Genomic DNA, 20,185 nt, shown 5'->3' with positions numbered 1-20,185 from the left:
CTGATGCTGCCTGACTGTGGACCACACTTTGGCTAGCACTGCTTCATCATGCATGAGAATCACCTAGAGGGCGCGCTCAGAATGCTGAGGCCTGGGCTCCAACCACTCTGGGCCCTTCAACCTGGGATGAGCCCAGGAATCTGAAATTAAAACAAGCGCTCCATCCCCATACCCAGCAATTCTGATGGAACTGATTCTGTGCTCCACACTCTAGGAAACACTTTTCCCTTCAAGGTACTTGGATACTTTCTACTTATACTGTCTAGCCTTTCTTCCCAGCAGAGCGCTGAGGACAAGCACCAAAACCTGGGCATCCCAGGATCCCATCAGAACCAAGCCTCAGAATGCTGGGGGCATGCTGAAATAATACAGCAGGTACACAGCAGGCTTCTCAGGGACTGTAAAAGGGCCTGTCCCCTAAAGCTGTGTATACGTACACCAGAATACCATTACATCACAAGGGCTCCACAAGGGCACTGGCCAGAGTCCCCAAACAGAAGAATCTACAAATGCTGTGTAGAGAAAAGAGGCAAAATCACTCAGAACAAGAAGAATCTCACTCACCCCAGCCAGCTACCCCTCTACCATAATGGAGAGCCTTGTTTCCCCACCCCAACAATGGGAGATAGAGATACAGGCTGGGCCACGCACTATGCGCATCTTCTGGTGTCCTGCCTGACTTCCAGGGGCACAGAAGAAAAAGAAGGGATGGTGAAACTGGCAGTTAGCCATTGATGATTAAGTAGTTAGTAACTAAAGTTTTTTTTTTCTTTTTTGCAATTACTATTATAGCTTTCAGTTGTTCACCCACCCATTGTTAACCATGCTGTTTAGGACACACGCTATCTGACTCCCACTAGGTTCCTACAGATAACATCTCCCTGGAGCCTGGGTCACCATGGTAACGGGTGTGTGAGCTGTTTGACAAGAATTAGAACTCCTTGTCCACTTCAGGGCGTTTGAGACCACCAACCCATCAACTGGGCCTGCACAGATGTCTAATAAGTGACCTTTTGACATCAAGAGGCTAAAACCCCCACCCCCAGATCATGCTAACACCACCATTTTGTGAACATGGGTCCTGTGAAGAGGCATGAAGTCTGACTACACTTGCGCAGATCATCAATTACCTCACCTCTCCTCACCTCCAATCACCTCTCTCCACATTTCAGACCATCTTGTCCCTCTACCCCATAAATATCCGAGTCCCCATTTCCAGGGAGGTGGATTTGAGACTTGTTCTCCCCTTTCCTCACTTGGCTGCCTTGTGATTAAACTCTCTTTCTGCTGTAATCTTATCATCTCAGTGCTTGGCTTTCTGGGCAATGGGCAAAAACGAACCTGGTTCAGTAACAATGGGTGGCGGCAGTGCCTTGCCTTGGCACAAGGATACAGAAGTGTCCTCCCCAGAGGACCAGCACAGAGCTCAGGTGGGATGGAGCTTGCAGCAAGCTAACGCTGGGAGGAGGCAGAGGCCTGAAAGCATCATCCTGCAGCGAGACCTCCCACCCCTTAGAGCCCGGCAGCAAACCACGCAGGCCTGGACTAGAGTGGATGCTTTCACAGGGTGACCCCTCCAGTGGCCTTCCCCAGCCTGCAGGCTGGACAATTCATTTGTGTGTTCATTTTTTAATATTAAATCCTCAATCTGTTTTTATGCAAAAATTCAGAGTTTAAATCATGCAGCTCAGACAGTCCCTGCTGATGTATTTTTTAAAATAAAAGGAAGAGAAGACAAGCCACAGACTGGGAAAAATGTTTACAAAATACACATCTGACAAAGAATTGTTATCCAAAATATCAAAAGAACTCTTAAAAACAACAGTAAGAAAACACACAACCCAATTGAAAAATGGGCAAAAGGAGGCCAGCCCCGCGGCCGAGTGGTTAAGTTCACGTGTGCTCCGCTTCAGCACACAAGGGTTTCACCGGTTCAGATCCTGGGCGTGGACAGGGCTGCTCTCAGGCCACGCTGAGGTGGCATCCCACATAGCACAACCAGAAGACCTACAACTTGAATATACAACTAGGTACTGGGGCTGGGGAGAAGAAGAAGAAGGGGGAAAAAAGAGTATATTGGCAATAGATGTTAGCTCAGGTGCCAATCTTAAAAAAAGATTTAAAATAAAAAAAAAAAAGGGCAAAAGACCTGAACAGATATATGAAAAGACACTCGACACTATACAACATTAGGGAATTGCAAATTAAAATAACAATGAGATACCACTACACACCTATTAGAAGGGCCAAAATCCAAACCACTGACACCACCAAATACTGGGAAAGATGTGGAGCAACAGGAACTCTCATTCACTGCTGGTGGAGATGCAAAAAGGTACATTTTGTCACTTTGGAAGACAGTCTGAAGTTTCCTACAAAATTAAACATATTCTTACCATACGATCCAGCATTAGTACTCCTTGTTATTTACCCAAATGAGTTCAAAACTTATGTGCACACAAAAACCTGCACACAGATGTTTACAGAAGCTTTATTCATAACTGATAAAACTTGGAAGCAACCAAGATGTCCTTTCAGTAGGTGGATGGATAAATAAACTGTGGTACATCCAGACAATGGAATATTATTCAGTAGTAAAAGAAATGAGTGATCAAGCCATGAAAAGACTTGGAGGAAACTTAAACACATATTACTAAGTGAAAGAAACCAATCTGAAAGGTTACATCCTGTATGATTCCAACTAATATGACATTCTGGAAAAGGCAAAACTATGGAGACAGTAAGTTACCAGGAGTTAGGGAGGTGGGCGGGATGAAAGGGCAGAGCACAGAAGAAATTTTAAGGCAATGAAGCTATTCTATATGGTACTAAAATAGTGGGCACATTAGTCAAAACCCACAGAATGTACAAGGCCAAGAGTGAACCCTAATGTAAACTATGGGCTTTGAGTGATAATGATGTGTCAATATAGGTTCATCAACTGAAACAGACGTACCACTGGTGGGGGATGCTGATGGTGTGGCAGGCTCTGCATGGGTGGGGGCAGGGGGTGTATGGAAATCACGTTCCACTCAGTTTGGCTGTGAACCTACAACTGCTCTAAAAAATAAATTACATTTAAAAATAAAAATAAAAGGAATACAAGCACATTGTAGAGAAATTTAAATAGAACAGAAAGGCACAAAATAAAAAGGAAAAGTCACTTTCCCCTTTAAGCCCCTACCGAAGGTCACCGCTGAGCAGTTTCTAATGTATAATTCAAAACCAAAAAAAAAAAAACACACACACATAAATGTATATGCATATATGTATCTATATAGTTTGCTCATATACATATGTATAACTTTTTTAAAACAAGAAAGATTTGCTTGTCGGCAAACTCTCCTCACTCCAGTACAAAACTCAGTTTGGGTGGGCTCAGGAGTAATGAATTATCTACATTCCTACCTGGTGCACCTCCTGGCACTGCTGGGGAGATGAGGAGTGAGTCAGCCCTCAGCTAGTCCAAGAAGCTCCCGGCCTCCATAACACCATCCTGGGAGTGCTGGGCACATTCCTCCCCGGGTCACTGCGCTGGACAACAGGAGGCAACGACCCAGAGCAGGATAAAAATGGGGCCTGAGGCAATACAGAAACGTCTACTTAAGGTAGTCCAGTTCCAAGAATCTCAAATGGAAAAGGATCCCAACCAGTGACCTGAAGCCAGGCCCTCACTTCCGCAACCTCCCTACGCCATGTGCATGACAGGGGGCTTCACCCCTCAGGACTCTTCCTTCCTCTTGGATTTTAGGACTCCTGAAGGGGATACCTCTTTAGATTTTCACCCCAATCCTAGATTTACGGACACCCAAGATGCCACACTGGAAGCGATCTTGAAGATTCTCTAGCTTCCAACCACCTTGCTTTTGGACCTAAAATACATCAGGGACATGGCTTACTCAAGTCACAAATGTATAGGAAAAGGGTCCATGGTAGAACTTAGTCTGCTGAGAGCAGAGCTTGCCTGCCTTCCCCTAACAGTGCCATTGTGCAAACCTGTGACCATTTTAAACCAGGGCTAGGCTGGTTTGTTTGGTGGTCCCAGCTGGTGCTGCCATTGGTGACTTACTTTAAGACTCCTCCAAGGACAGAAGGAAGACAGTGCAGTAACTGTGCTCTGAACCAGGTCAGCCAAGACCATTCCTCATGGCAAGGAGGTTCCAGAAACCCTCAGGTACCTTGGCTCACGCCAATTCCTTCTCCCCATCCTGTGGGGAGGGGACAAGAGAAGCAAGGCACAGCCCCAGCTCTGCTACATACAGTCATTCAAAGTCTTGCTCAGGCCTAACCTGACCCTCCATGTCCAGCTCAGCCTTGCGAAGCACAAACAGGAAGCATGATGTACAGTGCTTCCCGAACCGTGTTCTTGGACACCATCTTAACATTGTGCAAGTTGAGAATTTATCAGGTACCCAGTTAAAGAGAGAGAAAGATTGGTTGTCCAAAAGCGTTGGAAAATGCTGCCTGCTACATCCCCTTCCAGGAAAGTGCCAATTCATGATAGCATAATAAAGGTTCTGAGAAGTCCTATAACAAAAGAGCCTGCTTAACTTTATGCCCAAATTTCCAAAACTCATTAGGCAAAAACAATATTAGTTAACATTTATTGAATACTTATTATGTACTAGGCACTGTTAAGTGCTTTACATGAAATTTAACTTTACGACAACTCATTAAGACAAATACTAAGATTGTGATCCCCATATTAGAGATAAGGAAACCAAGGTATGGAGAGATTATGTAACCTGCCCAAGGTTACAGCTAGTAAATGACTGAGCCAGGATTCAAACCCAGAGAGCCAGGCTCCAAAGCCCAGGACTTTTAACCCCTCTGCTGTACTTCCTCACAGAGCCCGCTGGCCCCAGAAACTAGGATGTCAAAGACGGAAACTAGAAACACCTGTTTCACCACGATCCCAGGTACTTCATTAAAGGCAGCATAGGGTGTTGGGAAGAACAAACTCTGAAGCCAAACTACCAAGTTCAAATCCAGTTCTGTTCTCTACTAGGTGCGTGATCTTGGGCAGGTTACTTAACTGTTCTGGGCCTCGGTTTGCCACATCTATAAAATGCAGATACTAATAGTTTAATATCAAATATGTTCTCATTATATCATTTAACTTCTCATTATATCAGTTTCCCCAATATAAAATAGCAAAGAGGATTAGAGGGTCCCAGAGGACCCTGGGCCATTTGATAATGCTCAGGATGAGAAACGTTGGGGCAGGGAGGGGGTTGGATAGGGGAGTAACAGGAGAGGTGGGGAGAGTCAGGACAGTGTGAATGGCAGGGGAGGGGAGGAGTGGAGCAAAGTGTGCTGGTTCCTTCTCCGAAACCAAGCCCAGCCCTGTAGCAGCAAGTCCTGGGAACGGCTGTGTTGGCTTTTCCAATCTCCCCAAGGAGAAACCACCAACAGGAAATTGGCAATGTTTTCTTTCTATCCCCTCTATAAGCCAGGTGCCCAGGGGCTTGGTTCAAGCACCAGGAATGCTGGGGGGAGGAGGGTGTAAAGACAAGAAGCTGACAGTAGGGGGAGGATGAGGGGGGAGCAACTTTGAAAAGGCCTCTTGGAGAGAAAACCTGCCTGGGAGGAGGGTCCTGTGCCTTGGTCTGCACAAAGCCCATCCCTGCAAACAGCCAGCAGTCTGCTGTCAGTACTTCTACTCTGTGCCCCTGCCCGGACAGAAACCATCTCTCTCCTCTCGGGACCTTTCCAGACGAGGTCCTTGGAACCGAGAAGGGGAGGGAGGCAGGAGGGACTATTTAAAGGTACCGGGAGCACACACAGATTGGCAGGTGAGACCTCTCTACCAACTCCTCCACAGCACAGCTCTCTGGCAAACCTGGGTCCTTCCTGTTCATGGGAACAGTCCCCTTTGAGACCTGCCCACACCAAATGGGCTTCCAGGTAAGCCAACACTTAGTCAAATGCCAACCCCAACTCAGGATTTCTGAGGAGTGGAAAGCGGGCCACAGAGGGGGAAGGTGAACCCAGATATGGTGTCATTATCTGGCGACACCCAGGCCCAGAACATGAAGGGGCTCAGGCCATGGTCCTCGTAGGTGCCAAAGTTCTTGTGACAGACACAGTAGCAGCGACAGAAAAAGTCCCCTACCCAAGTCCTAAGTCCAAGGTGTGGTCCGGACCTAAGGAAATACTCCATCCCCCCGGAAAAATAGGGAAATTGTGGGTTGTGTTTCTAAGTACAGTTCAGACTGGAGAGACACATCTGTGTCTTTGTTTCACCACTTTCACATGGGGGAAGCTGCTCCCAATTACACCACCTAATCAGAAGGGGCTCCTCCCAGGACCAGCCTGAGAAACAAAGTAGGAGGGACCAGCAGATGTCAATCAAGCACAAGTCCCAGAGGCATCTGAGCCCTCCAGGCTGTCTCTCCCCAACCCCCGCTTAGCTCTCAAGGCTCTCCATTTCCTGCAGAATCCAACCCAAGCACCGTTTCCCCAGGATCACCTTGGCCCACAGGGGTGCAGCAGTTACTGACTGCACAACGTGACCCTTCAGTGCTCAGCTGGAAGGGAACTTGGGGAGCTCCTTCTCTGAACTCTTCCCACGTCTGGATGGGAAAAGGTGAGAGTGGCTCATCCCAGGTCACACAGCCTAAGCATCACTGACACTGGGTCTGATAACATCCATCCCCAGATTCTCTACAGGCCCTTTACCACCCCAAATTACTCTCGCCCACACCCTACGCCAGTTCCCCCATCTTCACACAACCCACCCTCCCTCCACTAAGAGCCACAAACATCACAGGATGGTCACAAGAGACTTCTCCGTTCTGCTGAATGAATTTTTACCCATGGTCCACACAGCTCTGACATGATCTTCCAACACAGCTGCTAGGAACAGGGTTTGGAGTCCAATGACAATGATTCCAATTCTAGCTCTACCGCTTTCAGGCTATGTGACCTTGGGCATGTCACTTGACGTCCTTCTGTAAAACTGGGAAAAATACATCCACCTTACTATGCGGCTGTGAGGATCTGATGCACTGATATATACATATATAGCTATCCACCAAGTAGTTTATTAGCATATAGGAGGTGCTAGGTTAATTTTAACTTACTCCCTAAGAAGTATTAGCCTGGGAGCTAGGATCTGGGTCCTAATTCCACCATACCTTCACTAGACAATTTAACCTCTCTGAACTTCTAAGCTGTCTGCAAAGATATGATCTGCCCACCTACCTTGGAGTTACTGTGAGGACTAAATGACGTAAGATCAGGAAAGACCTCTGTAAAGTGTGGGCAGTTCTCTTCACTCTGTGACCAACTCACCCAATGTCATTCTCTCCCGAGTGGCCAAACAGGACAAGCTCTGACATTTGGAGAGGGGAAAAAGGGTCGTCAAAGATCCTAGACATACACCCAAACTTGTTCAGTCTCTACCAGATGTCAGCCCACACACTGAGTGCCATACCTAACCAATTGTTATGGTCACAGGGTACCTCAGGACAATGTGGGGAAGGGGAAGAGCAGAGAGGGGAGGGTTTTTCAAAGCCTGAGATGAAGGCACCATCAGGTAGGTCCTTCAAAACCATCCCAGACAGTCCACACCCTGATCCCTGAGAACCTGTGAATATGTTATCTTCCATGGCAAAAGGGACTTTGCAGATGTGATTAAGGTTACCAACTTCTCGATTATCCAGGTGGACCCAATCTAATTACATGAGTCCTTTCCTGAGCAGAGAGCATTTCCTGCCTGGGTTAAGGATGAAAAGAAAGAATAAGGAGAAATAAGGATGAAAAGAAAGAAATAAGAAGCATGAGAGGGTTTCCATCCATGGAGGAAGGGGGCCATGAGCCAAGGAATGTAGACGGCCTCCAGAGGCTGAAAAAGACAAGCAAACAGATTCTCCTCTAGAGCCTCCAGAAAAGATACAACCCTGCCAATAAACACCATGAGACCCATGAGACAAAACTGTAAGACAGAAAAGTCATGTGGTCAAACGGTACAGCCGCTGTGGCAAACAGTAGCAGAAGTTCCTCCAAAAATTTAACATCTGATCCAGCAATTCCACTTCTGGCTATATACCCAAAAGAACTGAAAGCAGGCACTCAAACATATTTGTACACCAATGTTCACAACAGTTTTATTCACAAGAGCCAAAAGGTAGAAACAAACCAAATGTCCATCAACAGAAAAATGGATAAACAAAGTGTGGTATAAACATAAAGGAATATTATTTGGCCTGAAAATGGAAGGAAATCCTGTCACATGCTATACCATGGAGGAACCTTGAGGACATTATGAAAGTGAAACAAGCCAGTCACAAAAAGATACATACTATATGATTCTATTTATGTGAGGTACTCAGAGTAGTCAAATTCAGGGACAGAAGTAGAACTGTGGGGGCCGGCCCCGAGGCTGAGTGGTTAAGTGTGCACATTCTGCTTCGGCGGCCCGGGGTTCGCCGGTTCCCGGGTGTGGACATGGCACCACTTGGCAAGCCATGCTGTGGTAGGCATCCCACATATAAAGTGGAGGAAGATGGGCACGGATGTTAGCTCAGGGCCAGTCTTCCTGAGCAAAAAGAGGAGGATTGGCAGCAGATGTTAGCTCAGGGCTGATCTTCCTCAAAAAATAAATAAATAAATAAAAATTTTAAAAAGACATTAAAAAAAAAAAGTAGAACTATGGCTGCCAGGGGCTAGAAGAAGGGGGGACGGGAGTGTTATTGTTTAATAGGGGCAGAGTTTCAGTCTGGAAAGATGAAAAAGTTCTAGAGATGGATGGTGGTGATGGTTGCACAATAATGTGAATGTACTTAATACCACTGAACTGTACACCTTTTAAAAATGACTAAAATGGTAAATTTTATGTTATGTATACTTTACCACCAAAAAAAATTGTGTTGTTTTACGTCACTAAGATTATGGTCTTTTATGGCAACAACAGAAAACTAATACATACAGTGACCATTGCTTCTGTCTTTCCCTCCAGATCCTCCCATGATATTCTCTTCAAAAAGGCCTCTGCTTTCTTTAAACAAGAGATCTGTGCACAAGTCTACCTAACTCAGCAAACTTTCTTTGACAAAGAAAGCAATAAACCACCAAGATCACAAAAAGACCATTAACCGAGAAAGGAGGGACCAGGTGCTCACCTTTCCTGCATGTCTAGAAATAAGAGCTCAGTAAAGCTTTGCTCACTTGTATTATCAGTCAACATGAGTCACCTGTGTGGCCAGGCCAGCCCCACCCAGCCAGCAATGCAAATACTCCAATGGGGGGAGGTTCAGCAGTGTGATCTGCATGGGCGGGGCAATCACACCCAGTCAGCCAGGATCACACAACTGAGATGCCAGAGGTCACTCAGCCCTAGAGATGACTCAGTTCATTCCCACCCACCCCACCTCAGCTCTCATTTCACAAGTGGGGAAACTGACAACCAGAAAGGAGGAAGTGACGTGCCAAGGTGACACAGCAAGATCCTAACAGGAATGGCCCAGGACCCCCACCTCCTGCCCCTAAGCCAAGAGCTCACTGTCCAGAAGACAGGATGCCAGCCAATCGCTGGGTTTTTACCAGCATCTAAGGGGGGAGGTCCAGGTTTTGTGGAGCTTATGCAGTTTTAGAGACCTTCTTCAAGAAAAAGAATACACAATATCTCTTTTTTTGCAAATTTTACAATACTGTATGACTTTGTGAGTTCATTGCTAGGGCCCCTCCTAGAGCTTTGGAAGGGCCACTGGGGCATGAGGGGGATGGCTGAAGCTGAGAATGAAATTTCATTAGATTCTCAGTAATTCCACTTCTGGGCTCAGAGAGGCACTCAGGGCTGGGCTAGACTCCCCAGGGACAGAAGGGGAAAAGAAGTCCTGGCCTGCACCAGGCTTTCCCTCTAGACGGGGCGATAAACACAAAGAGCAGTCACAGGAAAATACCCACGCCACGTTGAAGAGCCATTCCCCCAGCAAGAATAGAGATGAAGGCTGAGAATCAAGACGTCTGCTCTTTGGGAACTGAGAGGAAGGGTGGGAGGGGTGTCTAGAAAGCTGGCTTCTCTCTGACGGACCTTGGCAAACCTAAGGCTCTCCTGGGCATCTCCCTCCCTCACCTACAAAACAAGTGAACCTGTGAGGGATCTGTGGTTGTCGACTTGTGCTGCCCAGAACCTGGGGTTCTGGGAAGATTTTGTAGTTGACGAACATTCATTTCTTTGTAGGGAGGGGGGTAGGTCTGAAAAGAGACTCTCACCTGATTTAAATTTTTTTTTAATGGAAAAATAAGAGATCTGGCAACATGTCCATTTCCATATGGTAGCACACAGCTAGGGCTACAGGAGCTGTCCCCTTCAGCCAGGTGTGCCTGCATCAGCTGCCCACTGTCCCCACTGGGCTGTCCCTGCAGACAGCTGCACTTGTAATCAGAGAAACCAATGTCATCCAGGGCCCTGCTGGTTAAGATGCGATGAGCCATCTCACCTCCATATGAAAGTCACTAACAGATCCTCTCTCACAGTAAATTGGGGGAAGTGGGGTGGCAGATAAGACTAAATAAAGATCTAAAGGCATCAGGGAGAGCCCTGGGCTCTACTAGGGAGACCCTGATACACCACCGCCAAGTTCTTGGAAAGGCTCAGTCCCTTCAGACCCAGAAGACCTGAGAGAGTATCTATTCCAGCTCCATATGGCTGAGGTACCCCTGCCTTACCTAGAAGCCCCTGGAAACCTCTCCTGCAACTACCCATGGCTGCTCTTCTAATGGTGACAAAGGCCCCAGCCAGCCTTGTACAGCTGGAAGCTGAAAAGAAATCCCTACCAGAGCCTATAGATCACATTAGCGGAGAAGATTCTCTCAGATCTCCACTATGGGCTGACCCCTGTGCAGGAGGGAGCCTAAGCTCAGCTAAAGGGCCGTGGGCCAAGAGTTACACTGTGCCATGGCAAGAAAATGGAAGGTTCCCACAGATACATATGTGATGGAAAGAAGTGCAGGAAATGCATGTCCGAAGCTCAGCCAAGCCATTATCTCAGCACTTTCCATCTTCATGACTTCTGCTCAGATAGTCCCTCTACCTGGTCTGTCTTGTCTCCTTTACCCCTTCCTTAAGCCTATGTCAATCCTGGCCTTCCTTTAGGACAGATGGAGCCCTAAATCCTTCAGGAAGCCCACCCTGATCTCTTCACCCACATTATCGCTCTTCCTGGAATTTATCAGCACTTGACCTAAAATGTTTTCTATGTCCTCTAGTGTTCTAATAATACTCCCCTTTTCCCAGTACCTATAATAGGTACATATATTACCTCATTAACCTTCACAGTGTTCCTCCAAGGTAGGTATTATCACCTCAAGGGAACTAGGCTTCAGAGATGATTCTTGACAAGCAAGCGTCACACACCCAACCAGTGCTAGAGCCAGGATTACTTTTTCCTAGGCCTCTCAGTGACAGAGTCCGTGCCCAGGCCATAGGACAGCACTCTCCACCTCCTGCCAGCAGCTAGCACAGGGCTGGGCACAGTGAGGTCCTTGACACACACCAACAGGACACCAGTGGACCCTGATTCATCTCTTCCACCCTGGGTGGCACCTGTTCCAACGACCTCTTTGATCAGAGCTTCTGGGACACGGGCTCCAGGAATTCTAGGGGTAGAGAAGACACATGGAAGACATTCCCCTTTCTCCCTCCCACAGCAAGGCAGGACCTCAAGTGACTTGGGAGGGTGTATGAACATCCCTCACTCTGCTGGGAAGGTGTACATGGCCCTCCCCTCTGCAGGCACTGCAGAGCCCTAGTGCCCTGCCTTCATGGGGCTCTGCCTCACCTCTGAGGTATGGGTCATGAGTGCCAGTAGGCCACAGAAGCAAGCCACAGAGCCTAGGGCAGCATTCCACCAACCCTGACCATATTTTTCCCAGACTGAACAAAAAGCCTAAGGAACGTACTGTTAAATATTCAACTCCCTAGCTACGCGCCATGAATTAAGAATAGCTGGAGCCTATGTCAATCCTTAGCCAGGCAGTGGCTCAGACCCTGCCTCCAAGGGCTGGCACCGGAGCAAAGAAGGCTGGGAGAGTGGCAAGGGGACAGTGTCCAGGCCTCACCAAGGGGCTGAACTTGAGCCAAGCTGGGTCTGAAAGACACGTCTTAGAAATAAAGTCAATTCCCAGTGCACTGGCATTTGGATCACATAGAAATCCTAGAACGTCAGAAACAGAAGGGGCCTTCATGAGATCATTTGGTTCAACTGGCTTATTTTACTGAGGTGGGAGCCGAGGCCCAGAGAGCAGAAGGGGCCTGCCTGAGGTCTCAGGATCAGCTGGGGGCAGGACACACACTAGAACCATGTTTCTCAATTTCCAGGCTGATACACCATGGCGCATGATGGCTCCCCTCCAGCCAGCACACCTCAGGGCTCCAATCCACCTTCCTGGGCTGGAGAATGCAGCTTGGGAAATGCAAAGGCTACCCTGGGAAAGAGAGAGTGACACAGTGACTCTGCTGCCTCCCAAATAAAGTCCCATATAATCAAGCCACACAGAAAGCATCATCTGCTCCAGGGAGGCCTCTGTAAAGTTGCTTCTCTCCAGCTTCACCTCCCTGTGAGTTAACAACAGCAGAGAGTAGGGGTCGGCAGACACTTGTTCTGATCTCTCTAGGGTATCAGGAGATGCATGGACCAACAGCCCCAGCTCAGTTCAGGGTTCAAATGCCCTTTGCCCCCAAACTCTCCTGGAAAGTCACTTGTGTGTAATACCTTAAAGTGAGGAAGTCAAGCTGGGAGGAAGAAGCACAGCCAGATACTCTCCAACCTGAAGGTGAGTCTTGGAGGGGCCAACCTAACCCCATAGGGCCTGTAAGATCAGGAGGTGGCTCCAAGTGGCAGAGCGCACAGCTGCCAGACGTGACTATCGGGAACAGCCTGGAAGCTGCTGACTCTCAGAACACAAGCTTGCCTCTTATTCACCAGCCCACAGGATCGAAGCTGCCACGCTTCCACTGCCTGCTGGCTGGCCACTGTTGTGACATACCATTGCCACTTCCTAACTGAGGAATACTGGCTTAACCAATGGCAAGACTGATAAGCACAGCACTGGTTCCAAATTAAGGAGAGCAGTGGGTGGTGTTCCAGAAATGTCTGGTTATCCCCCTCAACCATCTGCCCCCTCTTGCTTCCCTAACAGCCTGGCACATGGCGACCCCAAATAAGGGCTATATTTCCGAGCCTCCCTGGGAGCTAGGCAGGGCCATGCCATGAAAGTCAGCTGTCCTGGGCCACACAGGGTAGGGAAGCACTTAGAGCAGCACTACCCAAAGTGTGGTGCCCAGACTGGTGGCCTCAGCACTGTGTGGGCACCTGTCAGAAATGAGAATTCACAAACCTCACCACAGACCTCATACATGCTCAAGTTTGAAAACTCCAGCCCTGGAGAATGCTGGAAGCAACTCTACCCAAGGAGACTGGTGCCTAGACAACTTCACGGAACAGACACTTACTAACCCTGAACTCCAGTTTCTCAAGAGAGAGCGAGCAGCTCTTCTCCTAATTCATGACCAAATCTGAATCCTAATGCAGGTAGGGTGGGGAAGAGAGATGATGAAAAACTTAACCAAGATAGCAGAAGTCAGGAAAGAAAGAACAACCAAATATATAACAAATAATAAATAGGAAACAAGATGCAGGGCCGGCCCAGTGGCCAAGTGGTTAAGTTTGTGCTCACCACTTCAGCACAGCAGGGTTCACTGGTTCGGATCCTGGGCGCCAACCTAGCACCACTCATCTGGCCATGCTGTGGCGGCATCCCACAGAGAACTACAATGACTTACAACTAGGATATGCCACTATGTGCTGGGGCTTTGGGAAGAAAAAAAAAGGGAAGAAGACTGGCAACAGATCTTAGCTCAGGGTCAATCTTCCTCACCAAAAAAAATAGAAAAGAAAAAAGAAAATAAGATGCAAGGAATAAAATCAAGACAAGCTGGGAGGCAAACAGTCTGAATTCTCTAGCAAAGACAGAAACTACCAAATCTGTTTTGTTGTTATCATTGCCTTCTGCCATCTTCCCCCCAAACCCCAAGTCATGTGCAGATTACAAGATAGACATTTTTTTTTTTCTGAGGAAGACTGTCCCTGAGCTAACATCTGTGCCAGTCTTCCTCTATATGGGATGCCACCACAGCATGGCTTGATGAGCAGTGTATAGGTCTGCCTCCAGTATCCGAACCTGTGAACCCCAGGTCACTGAAGCAGAGGATGCAAACTAAGCCACTATGCCACTGGGCTGGCCCCAATTTTTTTTTTTTTACGAGAGAAAGAAAGGTTAAAAATTAAGGGTTGGCATATAATCCAGCTATCTCACTACTGGATATTTACCCAAAGAACTGGAAATCAACAATTCAAAGAGACTTATGCACCCCTATGTTCATTGCAGCATTATCCACGATAGCCAAGACATGGAAGCAACCCGAGTGCCCATCGACAGATGACTGGATAAAGAAGATGTGGTATATACATGCAATGGAATACTACTCAGCTATGAAAAAAGACAAAATCATCCCATTCGCAACCACATGGATGAACCTTGAGGGCGTCATGTAAAGTGAAATAAACCAGACAGAGAAAGACAAACACTGTATGATTTCACTCATATGTGGAATATAAACAAACTTACGGACAAAGAGACTAGTGGTTACCAGGGGAAGGGGGTGGAGGGTAGGCACTAAGGGGTGAAGGGGCATACTTATATGGTGTATGACAAACAATAATGTACAACTGAAATCTCACTATGTTATAAGCTATTATGACCACAATAAAAAAAAAATGAAGAAAAAAAATGAAGAAAAAAATTTATGTCAACTGGAACCCCAAAAAGACAAAAATAAAATAAAATAAGGGTTGGGTAAAGACATATTAGGTAAACACAAAGAAAAACAAGAAGTGAAAATATTAATATTAAAAATATTTTGAAGACTTTTCAACAATCCTGCCTCAGTAGGCTGAGAGTTTTTTCCAGCCATTTGCCTTTATCTGGAAATAGGACTTAGAAAACCACTCACTAGGATTTCATGGTACAACAAGGCTTAGCCATTCCAGTCCCCTGAAATAGTTTATGTGACTTAAAAAGCATAGAACAGAGCATAAGACGGGCCCAGTCTTCATACGGCCCTGAAACATTTTTGTGTACTAACTATTTTGTCATATCCCTTGGGGAACAGAGAAAGTCCTTCCTGTGGCCTCAAAAGGGGAAGGAAATGTGTAACAGCAAGTCAGAGCTGTCTATCTCGGACCTACAGGAAGGAGGCAGGAACTGCCAAGGGAGAGAAGCAGTACCCAGGCCTATCCCTGGGGTTTGCAGGCAAATCTCATTTTACCCATCCCTTCTAAAAATCTGGCTATCATGGGGACCATGGGACCACAGGCCATCCACACTGCTAACTTCTCAGGGTGCAATGGGAATAGGAGGATGACTGGTTGAGGAAACAGAAGCAAATACCCCCTCAATGTGGTCCTCCACCAGCATCACCCAATCTTTCTCCTCACCTTCAAAACCGACATTTTCAAAGCTTGTCTACACTCAGTCTCCCCAGATCCTCACCTCTTGCTACTCCTCCACCCATTCATTCCCACCTGGCTTCTGCTCCCATCATCCCACCAAAACAGCCACAACTTAAGGTGTTGAATCTCCTCCACATCACTTCCTGTGGCAGCAATGGCCTCTGCTGACCAATGCCTCCTACTGAAGCAGACTCACCCTGGCTTCTGTGATATGACACAGTCCTGGTTTTCCTTCCCCCTTCTGGCTCCTTTATAGGCTCATCTTCCTTTACTCAGCTGTTCTAGGTGAGTTCCTCAATCTCACCACGCCCTTGACATCAAACACAACCTAGACAAAAATATCTCTCTAGCCTATATCCCTCCTGAGTCCCAGACCCACCTGTCTACTTGGTATCTCAAACGCACCATGTCCAGAACAGAATTCATGATCTACCCCAGCCTGCAGACCTGGTTCTCATCCAGTGTCCGATGTCTCAGGGGAATCCAGGACAACCTAGGGAGGATGGGAGTGGCCTCTGCTTTTGTGCACACAGCACAGGGCTAGGCAAACAGTGGGTACTCACTAATGCTGAGTTCAACAGAAATATGCCTTGTCACCCACTTCCTAAAAAAAGCTGTGACCTTTTAGGTGGACACAACAAGTTCACATCTGCTATCATGAGTCCCCCCAGATACACACCACTTTCCCTCAAAGATGCCACTCCCCAGGCTTAATCTGCCATACTCCCTCTGCCTCCCTGTTAACAGCCTTGGAGGTCCTCCTCTTCACCCTCCCTCAGACTGCTCTCATCTCACTGCCCTCCAAGCCAGCCTCAACCCATGCTCCAGGTGTAAGAGGCTGGCAGCACCTGACTTCCCTCTCAATTTCAAGAGTGAGTCCTCCCTTTTCCACTAAGGCAACAGGACCTTCAGGAGCACAAGCACACCACTGTGTGACATCAGACCTTTATATCATGGAGTACAGGGTCAGGATCAGTTGGCCTAACTCGGTATGGTTTCACTGATTATTAGAAAGTTCCACTACTTTCAACAACTCCTTTTAAAAATGCAAATTCCTAACAAGGAAACTTCAGTTTCTTCATTTTCCCTAAGAGCTTTCCTATCTAGGCATCACTCAAATTTCTGGTGTTCTAGGGGCAATGGGGTCAGAAGGTGTTGTAGAGAAAAATGCAGAAAACCCTAAGCCTGTTTGCTTGTCTGTGATTGTGAAGCACACCCACACACAGACTCTCCCGACTGCCCCCATGGGACCAAGTGCCAGGAACAGGCTTTCGGGTGGGGGGGGGCGGCAGGGGGAGGCAGCGAAGAGAGATGACCACAGCATCTCCCACTGACCTTGGCCTTCTAGCAAAAGCAATCGAAATGGACCCTATCGATCATCCTCAACCTGGCTACATAAAGGAATCAAAAGGGACTCCAACTTGGCCTCTCGACCAGTGTCTACCCTCAGCTCTCAGTCTGGAATAGTTTCTATCTCACTCTCCTCACCGTTTTTTGTTTTGTTTTGTGTTTTTTTTTGCCTATCTAAACCGAGCCTTCAAGGTCTAATATTTTACCAATAGAGAAATCTTACTCCCCTGGCCTGCCACTGTCACTCAACCAACATCTTCTGAGCACCTACATGAGGCAGGCACCTCGATGGCTCCCATAAGGGCTGTGATTAATAGGCAAAAATGGGGAAAGCAGGGCATTCCACCATGAGCTAAGACAGAGAGACAGGTTAGGAGAGGAGTGGCTCAACTCAGATGGATCTTCAGTTGCATGAAGGGAGTGACAGCTATTATTATTATCATTATATTACTATCGCTGACACTCACAGATCATTAGTTACACACCAGGCCCAGCTGTAAGCTTTACGTCTAATCTGGGTGACATCTACCTGGAACACACAGGTATAGTGTACCAGTCACCACCTGTTCTGACTGTTCTGTAGTGCCTGAGCTGTAAAGTCCTTAAATATAGTAACTCACTGAATCCTCACAATAACCCCAGGAGGCAGGTATTATTAGTACCCGTAGTTTAAAGATGAGGAAACCAAGGCACAGATACTGGTAAGAGATGAGATTAAGGAGGGATGCAGGAGCCCAAGGTAGTGAGCACCCAATGCCAGGGCAACAAACTGCCCTAGCACCTCAGCTGGCCTCTCTTGTCGGGGAACCCCTTGTAGCACAGAGAATGCCTTGAGGGAAGAGGCCATGTTAATCCTCCCAGAATCCCCAACAATGGACTGAAGCAAGGAAGGAATGAAGATCATAATCAGGCCAGTCAGGAGTGAGCAAAGTAGCATGCCCTGCCTGTCCAGCTCCTGGACTCAGCCTGACCCTGCCCTGCAAGCTTCTGTTCCTGTTGTGTGGGCAGGGCAGGGGCTCACCCCTCACGGAGCCACTCCATGCCCAGGTCAGGGCAGCAGGGAGCAAAGGAAGGCTGCGGGGTGACAGCAGAGTGGCTGGCTACCATGGATTTCTAGGGTCTGTCCTAAAACACCCAGTCTCCATAGACAGGTCACTCATCAGAGGGGCGGGGACAGAAACGGTCTAGGGCAGACTGCTGCCAGCTTAGGCTAGCACTAGCTAGCTTAACTCCTCTCCAGTCTCTAGATGACGAACTTCACAACTCTCCTTTAAGCCAATAGACGGGTTTCTACCTTTTTAAGCCCTCAGAGGGCTGGGTTGAGCCGAGGGAGAGATAAAAGTCCAAGAATCCTTCCCTGAAAATGTAGTTTAAGATTGGAGAAGAGGGAAAGGCAGAGACGGTAAACACAGGTGAACACAGCACCTGGGATGGATCCCACGTTCTCTCAAATAAGGTGCCTTACAAACTCCAGCACTAGCAGCTCCCAGGAATTTGTGTCCTTCCAGTTCCGGAGGAAAGTTCCTGAAGGCAGCCTCCTCTACTCTCTCCTCAGCACAAGTCTTTCCCAGAAGGGCACACATACTCTCGAGAACTCAGCTGGGTCAGAGGGCCCTGGGCCACCGGCCATCCCCCACACCAGCCAGTCGCCTTCTGGTCGCTTGTTCACCCAGTCCCAAGCAGGCCTAGGCCGCACAGGACAATCCCATGGCCCTACACACCAGGGTCCGGCCTGTGCACCGCCCACCCCACAGGGAGGGCACCCCCCGCCGCTTGTCTAGCTGAGCAGGCAGGCCGCGGCAGCCTGTCCGGGACCAGCCCTACACCCGTCCCCGCCCCCATGCTGTGCAACCAGGAAGCCGCAGGGCCAGGCCGGGAGTGGGCGCGGGGCTGTCCGGGCCTCATCTGCGGGGGTCGCGGCACACAGCCGCCGCCCCGTCCTGTGCCCCCGGGCAGTTGGGGACCCTCACTCACCGGGCCACTGGACAACGGGGCGGGGGACGGCGTGGGACGAACGGGGATGTGGGCAGCAGCCGCTCTCTCCGCGGGCGTTCGGGGTGCGGCGCCTTGGCTCAGCCTCAAGCTCCGTCCCACTCCCGCTCTCCAGGGGCACTTGGGACACTCCGGCCTCCCGGACGCCGCAGCCGTCTGGGCGGGGCGGGAGGAGAAGCCCGCTGTGGGGAAAACTGAGCGGGCGCGGCCGCTCTAAGCGCCCCGGGGCGGGGCGGGGGCGTGGTCTGGATGCGGCCCCGCCCCCAGGTGAGAGCCCAGGCCGGTGGGTGGGGACCAGCCTCCAAGAGGCGGGGGAAGGAAGCCGTAGGCCTTCCGGCTCCCGAACTGAGGAGGGCACAGCGAGGGTTTGGAGGTCGGCGTGGAGCTTCTACTATCCTCCACCTCCCTCGACGGATCCCGCCCTACACCGCAGTAGCGGGGAGGGAATTCCCCAAGCCCTTTCCATCCTCCCGATGTGCCATTGTTAGTGACTCTCTTTAAGGTAAAGAAAACTTTCTGCATTAAGAAGGTCACACACAGTATGCAAATAGGGGTGGGGGTGGGGAGAGTAGAGAAGCCTGACACACTGCCTCAGCCACGTGATCAAGGTCAACGTCAAGTGATCAACCAGCAGTGATAGTATGTACTCCGTTCTGGTCTTCCTCCCAAGAATACATAATTCTAGTCTAATCGTAAGAAAAACATGAGAGAAATCCCAGTTGAGGGATATTCTACAAAATACCTGACCAGTACTCCTCAAAACTGTCACAGTCATCAAAAACAGGGAAAATTTGAGACAAGTACTGTCACAGCCAAGAGAAGCCTAAGAAGATATAAAAACTAAATGTAATGTGGTATCCTGGTAAAAATACATTAGGTAAAGACTAAGGAAATCTGAATAAAGTATGGATATTGGCTAATAATGCATCAATATTGGCTCATTCATTGTAGCAAAAGCACCATGCTAACATGTTAATAACAGAACAGAATAACACAGTGTTTGTGAGAACTCTGTATTCGCAATTTTTCTGTAAAATCTAAAACTGTTCTAAAAAAAGTTTTTTTTTAAAAAAAGGTCATGCACTTAAGATATAAATATATGGTAATTATAAAAGATTTTTTAAAAACTGAGATTGACTCTTCACTTCCCCAACCCACTTTTCGGTGTGCCCTACCGGATCTTTCTCTTTACAATACAGTCTTTGTGTGTTGTGTATAGTATATTCACGTAGATGTATTGTTTATGTTGGGGAAGTGGGAGAATTCCCCTCACTCTTTCCCTTAAGGTTCTTATGGCCGGTCAAATAATTAAAAAGGCAGGTTAG

At 48.1% G+C, this 20,185-nt stretch overlaps 1 protein-coding gene across 13 annotated transcripts in view; it reads right to left on the bottom strand.

Moving 5' to 3' along the window:
* The window catches only part of ANXA11 (annexin A11), a 41,861-nt gene extending 22,467 nt beyond the window's left edge, over positions 1-19,394 (bottom strand). The window contains exons 1-4 of one of the 13 annotated variants that reach the window (XM_070613523.1): positions 18,843-19,041; positions 3,409-3,534; positions 2,957-3,060; positions 2,235-2,372 (exon numbers count right to left, since the gene is read on the bottom strand). In XM_070613523.1, coding sequence (XP_070469624.1) covers positions 2,235-2,310 — 76 coding nt within the window. In that variant the 5' untranslated portion in view covers positions 2,311-2,372; positions 2,957-3,060; positions 3,409-3,534; positions 18,843-19,041. Of the gene's footprint in view, positions 1-2,234; positions 2,373-2,956; positions 3,061-3,408; positions 3,580-4,069; positions 5,062-6,816; positions 6,962-18,842 lie in introns of those variants that run through there. The other 12 variants (XM_070613521.1, XM_070613545.1, XM_070613527.1 and 9 more) reach the window with 12 other exon arrangements.
* Between the last annotated feature and the right edge of the window lie 791 nt (positions 19,395-20,185).

This window comes from Equus przewalskii, chromosome 1 (assembly GCF_037783145.1).
Source record: "Equus przewalskii isolate Varuska chromosome 1, EquPr2, whole genome shotgun sequence".
Lineage (NCBI taxonomy): Eukaryota > Metazoa > Chordata > Mammalia > Perissodactyla > Equidae > Equus > Equus przewalskii.
This window is presented reverse-complemented; position numbering and strand designations above follow the sequence as displayed.